At 41.9% G+C, this 8,708-nt stretch overlaps 1 protein-coding gene across 1 annotated transcript; it reads right to left on the bottom strand.

The window, feature by feature from the left end:
* Nucleotides 1-651: 651 nt before the first annotated feature.
* On the bottom strand, nucleotides 652-1,731 carry LOC108511865. Its single transcript, XM_017846625.2, has one exon. The coding sequence runs from the start codon at nucleotides 1,729-1,731 to the stop codon at nucleotides 652-654; it is 1,080 nt and encodes a 359-aa protein (XP_017702114.2).
* Nucleotides 1,732-8,708: the final 6,977 nt, after the last annotated feature.

Here is an 8,708-nt window from a genome sequence, read left to right as displayed (position 1 = left end):
TGTTTTGGGCACATCCTCTGTTTGAATTTTCAGTTGGTGATATCCGGACCGTAGGTCTATCTTCGAGAACACTTGAGCCCCTTGCAACTGATCAAATAGGTCATCAATCCGAGGCAATGGGTACTTGTTCTTCACGGTTACTTTATTCAACTCCCTATAGTCAATACACATCCGCATGCTCCCATCCTTCTTCTTTACAAACAACACCGGAGCTCCCCATGGGGAAACACTAGGCCGGATGAACTTCTTCTCTAGGAGTTCTTGCAGCTGAGTTTTCAGTTCTCTCAACTCTGCCGGTGCCATCCGATAAGGAGGCTTGGAGATCGGTCCAACTCCCGGTACAAGATCAATTTTAAAATCAATCTCCCGATCAGGGGGCAGTCCAGGTAGGTCATCAGGAAAAACATCAGGATATTCTCCCACAATAGAAATATCATCTAGTGTTGACTGATTTTGAGTACCTATGACATAGGCTAGATAGGCTTGACACCCTTTTCTTAATGCTTTGCGTGCACATATTGCAGAAATAATATGTAAAGAGGACTTACATTGCATGGGTGCATCGCCTTGAAAGAAAAATTCCAGCTCCCCTGGTATCTGGAATACTACTCTCTTTCTGAAGCAGTCTATATGAGCATGGTACTTGGACAGTCAATCCATTCCCAAGATGATGTCAAAATCTTGCATGTCTAGCTGTATTAAGTCTGTCACTAACTCCTTTTCTCCTAATTGAATTATGCAATTCTTGAAGATAATGTCAGCAATTACTATTTTTTGTAGGGGTGTAGCAACATATAATGGCTCCACTAATTTCTCAGATAGGCAATGTAAGGAGCTAGAGAATTTGTTAGATACAAAAGAATGTGTAGAGCCAGAATCAAACAATATAGATGCATCAACTGAGTTGATGGAAATGGTACCTGTCACCACACTGTCACTTGCACTAACATCCTGCTGAGTCAGTGCAAAAACCCGAGCAGTCCCCTTCTGCTTCTGATCCCCTGATCCAGTAGGCCTGAGGTCATTCTTCTTCTGCTGACAATCACGTGCAATATGCCCAACCTGACCACAGTTAAAACAAGCTCCCATCTTCTTAAAGCAAGGTCCTCCATGTGACTTGTTACAGAACTTGCAGACCCCGAATTTCTTCTTCTTGTTTGCATTTTCTCCGGTATTTCTTGGCCTTGCATTCTGATCCCCGGTTGCCCTGGACCTTTTTAGCTCATCTCTTTCCTTTTCTGCCCTGTTCAATTCAGCTTCTAATTTCAAAGCCCTTTCCAACACATCCTGGTAACTAGTGAAAAGCAGAACAGCCAACCTTGACCTGATCCCATATCTCAGGCCTTGTTCAAACCTATTAGCTTTACTTATCTCCTCCTCCATAAACTGAGGACAAAACCTGCCCAACTCATTAAACTTGCTGGCATATTCCAATACTGTCATATTCTCGGTCTGTTTCAGGGCCAAGAATTCGTTCTGCTTCACCAATCTCACTGACTGAGGAAAGTATTGGTTGTAGAATTTAGCTTTAAATTCCTCCCATGTCAGTTGTCCACCATTTCCTTGGACAGCAGCCTTCATAGCTATCCACCAGAACTTAGCATTTCCTCTGAGCATAGGAACCGCCAATTTGACCTTGACCTCCTCGGAAAATTGTAGGGCATCATACATCTCCTCTATCTCCCGAATCCAGGCCTCCGCAGCCAAGTAATCAGCACCTCCCTCAAACATTGGAGGGTGCAGCCTCCGAAATTTCTCATAATAGGTATCGGTAGACGACACAGGTCGGAAGGAGAGCTACGTCTGTTGCTGCTGCTGAAGAAGCTGTGCCACCACTTGGCATACCCCAGCAAGATCTGCCTGAGTGGCTACAGCATCTGGAGCTGGCCTAGCGGGCATGTTGGTAGCTTCTTGGGTTGATGCTTTCACTCCTTTCCTTTTATAGTTAGCCAGAACTTCATTCTCGCTATCACTCATCGCCACCCATCAAAATATAGTATTAATCATTATCCATTTCATCACATTATATATATATATATATATATATATATATATGTATTCAAATATATATATATATAGAAATTTTCTCTTATTATTATTATTATTGCTATTATTTTTATTTAGGTATTATTTAAAATGTTATTATTGTTCTTACTATGACTCCAATTATGTAAAAGCTAACTTAGCTACCCATTCCCATGATTAATTTTAAAAAATTTTAAATCATGGTTAAACTTATTGCTCTGATACCACTAAATGTCACGCCCCGAATTTGGTTCATGACACGGCCGTGCTATTGCCATGTAAAGCATACAATAACACGCAGCCACTTTAAAACTTTGAATTGTAAAACGAATATATTCAAAATAGTCATCAAATGTTCACATATTAAAATCCATACAAAGCTAAAGAAAAATCAACATTTAATACTCATGTTTCCCATAACCCTGGAGCATGTCACGCTCCTTGATCCAAGCATCTCCTATTCATCTGTAAAGGTGTAATTAAAATGGTGTGAGCTATAACGCCCATTAAGTAAACAAGAATAATCTTATCGGATCAAGCAATATGTTATGTATGCTAATGCACTATTTGAAGAACAACAGTTGTAGTAACAAAAGCATTTTCTATAATCATATCCGACATAAAACTATGCATGTCCATTTATGCAACTTTATAAACATGATTATGCATCATAAAACTTTTTGCCATTATGCCATGCTTTGAAATCCGTACTCTCAGATAGTAGTGCAGCTATGGCCGCTCTTATTCCCACGGCAAGGCCTTTACCACTGCAGGGTCATCTTCCAGTTATTATTACCCACTGGCGGGGGTCGTAAAGCCAAGTTACTTTTACCCACTGGCGGGGGTCATATGCCTAGTTACTGTTACCCACTGGCGGGGGTCATACATAGCGATCTGAGAGTTCTTAAAACATATCATGCTTTTCATAAATCTTATTTCATAGAAACATTGGAAAATGGATAATGGCATCATGATAAATAAAATTGATGTTCATGCTGAAACCTTTGGTTTTCGTGCATCTTTCTATATCATCATAATCATGTGTACATAATATAATAATAAACATAATGGATGCTATATATCCAAAATCATGCAACTATTGCTAACACATGCTTGATCCTAATTTTTGTATAAACATAAATAATCATATACAATTTCATAAACAAATATTTGATAAACCATAAGATTATATCAGGGTTACTTACCTTAGTTCGCCCCCAACCTTAGGTTTGAGTGCCAATTCTTCAATTACCTAGCAACATCATTAAATTACTTGTTAATTACACATTCGACTTCATTTAATTACTGTCTTTCTTAATAACTTAATTCAATTTCTGGTTCAGGCCCATGGCCCAATTTAATTTCTGGTTCAAGTCTGATTCAGCTTCTGGTTCAGATCTGATTCAACCTCTGATTCAGGTCTGATCCAGCTTCTGGTTCAGGTCTGGGCCCATTTGCATTCAGGCCCGACTTTTAATTAAATTCTGGATCAGGCCCTTGGTCTGATTCAATTACTGGGCCCATTTGTACTCAGGCCCAGAAACACAATTAGTTAAATAAGTCTTATCAGTTCTAATTAATTTAAAGGGAGCCTAGCCTTAAACTATATTCCATTTAGTCCCTATATTAAAATCTGAGCTCTTCAAGCCCAGTTAGTTTTGGTTTTAAGAACACTATGCTTGAATCAGGGCCCAGCCCGGGTTCAGGCTTCTAAAGCCAAGTTTATTTGAAGCCCACTCCGGAATCAAGCCCATTTCGGCCCACAGCCATTTTTTTATTTATTTTTCTTTCTTCTTTTCTTCTTTTCCTTTTTCTTTTTCTTTTCTTTTCTTCTCCTCCCTTCCCGAACCTTCTCTTCTATCCTTCTTCCATTTTCCATCCCGATCCCCTCCTCCTCTTCTCCTCTCCCCCCCCCCCCGAAGCTAGGGGCGAGCTCGGAAGGGGGCTCGGGATGAGGCCGGCCCGAAGCCGGCGGTGCTGCAGCCAACCGGCGGTGCCTGCAGCGGCCGTGGCCCGGCTGGCCCCTCTCCTTCTCCACCTCCGGTGGAGGAGGTGGGTTGCGGGTACCACCGAGATGTAGAGGAGCCCCGCCGAAGCCGGTGGTGCCCGCGAAATGCACGGCCAACGTCCACGGTCAGCCTGATGGCGTCCATCATGCTTCAAGCCGGCGGCCACCCACGGTCAACAGGGAAATCTCCCTTCGGCCGTCTTCTCCGATCCCCTCCGGCGAAGATCACACCGGTTCCACCCCTGGGAACCAGATCTGTCCGAGCCGAGGGTCCTTCCGTGCATCTAAGCAGGGGCGGCCCAATACATTTGGGGGCCTAAGGCGAATCCAATGAATGAGGCCTTTTTTTTAATAATAATTTTTTAATAAATATAAAATATTTAAAAAAATGATATGAAAATGGATAGCTATCGAGTACACTATTTCAACAAAGATACATGAATCTAATAAAGATAGGCAAAAAATCTTTTTAATTTAATATTATTTTTGAATGGAAGTGCAGAAAAGTAATTATCCTAAAAAAAGGGCCATAAAACTGATTAAATAACTGAGATAATGCTTGGCAATATTGTTTATCATGTCGAGTGGAATAGGAAAAGGTCATTCCATGGCACTTCATGGTCAAGGTAAAGAAAAAAATTTGTCCAGAAAGAAGCTTCTCTATAAGAGAAAGTAGAGGCATTATGGGAAATTGACTCCATCTAATTAATAAAAGTCCCATCCCTCCATCTCCCCTTCAAGTGAGTACCCAAGCAGCAACCGCAACATCACAGCACAGCAGCCATTCAACCCCCTCCCTCCTTCTCTCTCTACCACCCAAGGGGGGAGAAGAAACCGAGAGGAGAAAATTAAAAGAATCTCCACCCTCCAAGAAGTCCATTTCCAATCCCCCTTTCTTCCTGATGGCCCAGCTGGATCAGGAGTAATGTGAGGGAAGGAAAACCAAGACCAAAACCAAACAAGAGAAGGGATGAAAGATAAGAGTAGCTTCAGGCGTGTATCAAGCCAACCAAATCCCTCCTCTCTCTCTCTCTCTCTCTCTCTCTCCCCATCCAAAACAAAACTACCGTCCCCAACTTCCTAAATTTCCCCTCTGCAGGCCAAGAAACTCTCCACCTCCCTTCCATCAAGGGGGAAGACTGGATATGGGGCCTTTGCTTCCTTTTGGTCACGGTCAGACCCTCCCTCCCTCTCTCTCTCTCTCTCTCTCTCTCTCTCTCTCTCTCTCTTCACCTCCTGGGGGCCTTCCATTGGCCTCGGTCGCCTAAGGCTCGGGCCGGCCCTGCATCTAAGGTAGGTTGATTCTTTACATCTTTAGATCTAGGGTTTTAATGGGAAGGGGAAGCCACTGTTGAGTGGAGGGGAAGGTTCTTCAACATGGGCCATCAATGGTTTTCGGTCAACCGATCCCGTGCCGGATGAATGCCGCCCATGATGAGATCTTCCCCTCTACTACATCATCTCCCTACCCATCTTTCACTATTAACCATCTCCTAGCTAGGTTAGATCTAGTTTAACAGCACGTAAATGGAGGAGTTAGAAGTTTACCTAGCTCCGAGGAGCCGTGAAATGTTTCCGGCGAGCTCCTACGTCTGCTCCGGCAGCACAATGTGGTGGCGAGTTGGAGATCCTCCCCCCCTCCGGCGCCACTGCTTCTCGGTCCGGCTCCTTGCACAGAAGAAAGAGAGTAAGGGAGGTAAGAAGGTGATCAATGGAGTCCCTACCGCGGATTCCAGGGCTTTTATAAGCCTCCATCCACCTCAGAGGGGTGGGGGACCGCGGCTGTTAGGCAGTTTTAACTGCCTCAACAGCTGCCGCTCTCCACCGCCTTGTTCCTGAAATCACCAGATGGACCGCCGACTTTGGTCCATGCCGGTCCATCTGGTCTTGGGTTTACAGTTGAAAATTTGGTTTATTATGTTTTATATATTTGATTTTTATTTTGTTTAATTCTATATGAATTACCAATATTTATTTTTATATTCTTTTTTATTTATTTAATTTATATATAAAAAATTAAATTTTGCAGCTTTACTCAATCTAGTTAATTCAATTTATCCCATACCCGGTCCATTGCTATCTCTATTTGGTTTTCTCCCATAGAAGTCCTTCCACATTACTTTCCGAACTATTTTCTCTTTGTGAACACTTGTAAGAAGTCCTATTCTTTATCTATAATAGAAGATTTCAGACTAGGGCCAGAAATGTGTTCGGGTCGGTGTGAAGCCCATCGGGTCTAGGCTAGGCCCGACAAATTTCAGGCGAGGTTTGGGTTTAATTATAGAGCCCACTTTTTTTCAGGCCGGGCTTAGGTATATCATTGATCCGGCTCGGGCCTGTCCGAAGCCCGAGCTTGGATAAGGCCCGAAATCCCCACGCCCTCTAGCACTGACTCTGGTTAGCGAGGGAAGTTAGTGCTCCAGTAATCACGAGAGGGGACAAGGCCTTAAATCCGGTGATGGCGTGGCTCCTGGAGCTCGGCAAGGCATGCGCCTACGCGGATCCAAATGAAAGGTCCAATATGAAGGAGGTAATCCAGTTGATCAAGGAGATAGTTGCCGAAGGTGCGGACTAAGCGAAGGATGTCAAAGGCGAGCCGTTTGGACTGCTGCCATCACTAAAGGACGGTCACGCCTATGTGGCACTAGGCACATCAAAGCTGGCGCCGGAGGGCATGGAGAGTGTGGGGAATATCGATGAATGACAAATCGGAGATAATTTCTGTTATTCGGGTCTATTCTCCAAACTCCCAAATACGAAATCTGATCGATCAATGAAATGCAATTCGGAGCCTAGGGTTTGGGTTCTCCTCCATTCTCCTGCTCTCATCCTCGATTCCTCTTCTCTCCACCTCCACCACCATTGAAGAGGTGCCATGATCTTCTCTCCTAGTCTCCTTACTCTCTTTCAATTCCATTTGGGATAAGGCTGAGTCCATCAAGCCGACCCAATTGGGCTCAGGCCAAGCTCCGGACTAGGTTTGGATTGGGGTTTTCAAAATATTTTTTGGCCTAAGCTTGGCCCGAAGGCCAAAAAAATATTTCTGGCAGGGCTCGGGTAGGGGTGTGACCCGGCCCACCCCGGCTCGTTTCTAGCCCTATTTCTAACTACTCATTTTGTTATTTGTGCGGGTAGATGAACGATAGAGATCAGAATATTGAGTGCTTTAAGATCTATGCAATCGATGATCTAATGGTGGTTAAGGAAGGTGAATCCTTCCTTCGTCGGAAAAGATACAATCGTGCCCTAATAAGCCAGGGTAGGAGCGGATCTAGTTTCAAAAACCTTATCAAGTGACCAAACTGAGGGCGTTCTGAAATGTATAGTTAAATTTCTAGAAGAAAGAAGCTCTTAAGGGCCAAATTAAACTAACCTTTCTAATTTTGAGAGAGTTAGGTGGTAGATAAGGTGGGACCTTGATCTTATCAGATGGACTCATGGGTTGCATTTTTTTTTTCTTTTGAAAAGCCACGCACATTAGCAAAAAGGCATTCTACTTGTTGTATGATACCATACAGCTAATCTACCCTGAATCTGATAACTCCTCTCCTTGTTCCACATTACTTCCAGTTGAGGTCTGATAGTCAGTCGTTCCCTGGTTTCAATTTTGAATTGGATCTTAAGACCACCTGAAGATATCTTTGGACTGAAACCAGAACCTAGATTATTTAAGTGACAATTGAGTCCATAGTTTAAGCCAATTTTGTATCTAAGCCAACCTAACCTAGCTCAGCCAATTCAGATATTAAGTTTCAATAGCATCGATATCTTTAAATTAGAACACCGAACAAAAATATTATCTACCAATTATCAATGAAAAGGAGCCTCTAGTCCTAAGATTAAAAAATAAAATAATAGTTGTTATGATGGAAAAATAATATAAATAAAAGAAATATGATGATATTATTTGCTCAAGTCAAATATTACTATTTTTTCATATATCATTTTTAAGCTCATAATTTTTATTTTTTTATTTTCAAAAAAAATATAATAGGCAAACAAGACAAATAATGGTCATTGTTACCTTTATTTGTTTTTGGTAAAATAATGATATTTTTTCTCAAGCCATTGTTTGCATGATAAATATTTTAGTTCATCTAATTTAGATATTAGAATTCAATTAAAAAATTAAAATATTTTATTTAGATGAACAATGAAAATGCCCAATAATAGTTATTAATTTTTCTGTCATGGTCCATTTTTTAAATATCTCTCTTTTTTTTTTAATAAAAGGGAGGGAAGATATCTCTTATTAGGAAATTATTTTGTTCTGCACTTGATTAGGCCATAATTGCTGATTTGGTATAAATCAATAACCCTCCAATTTGGCGACAAATTCATGGGTGTTGCACCAATCCTCTCTTACCACATAGCAAGATAATTGTTTGTGTGCATGTAATGGGAGCCCCATTGCATTGCTCCTATTAAAATGTGTGACGTATCCAGGGCCTTAGCCTTAGGAATCATTCTAATACATGTTATAGTGTTATGACAGCACTTATTTTAAACCTCGCCAAATGTTATAAATCATAGGGTGGACCAGACACAAACCAGGTTGACCCAAGATTCGTCATTATGGCCCATGCCAAATCTAAATGGGCCATCTTTAGAAGCTACCCCATTGTCCCCCTCTGTAGCCCACTTCTTCGCTAGGCAGTTCTGTCGGGTTGTACCT

This window comes from Phoenix dactylifera, chromosome 9 (genome assembly GCF_009389715.1).
Source record: "Phoenix dactylifera cultivar Barhee BC4 chromosome 9, palm_55x_up_171113_PBpolish2nd_filt_p, whole genome shotgun sequence".
NCBI lineage: Eukaryota > Viridiplantae > Streptophyta > Magnoliopsida > Arecales > Arecaceae > Phoenix > Phoenix dactylifera.
Note: the sequence above shows the minus strand (reverse complement) of the source record. Positions and strands in the feature narration are given on the sequence as shown.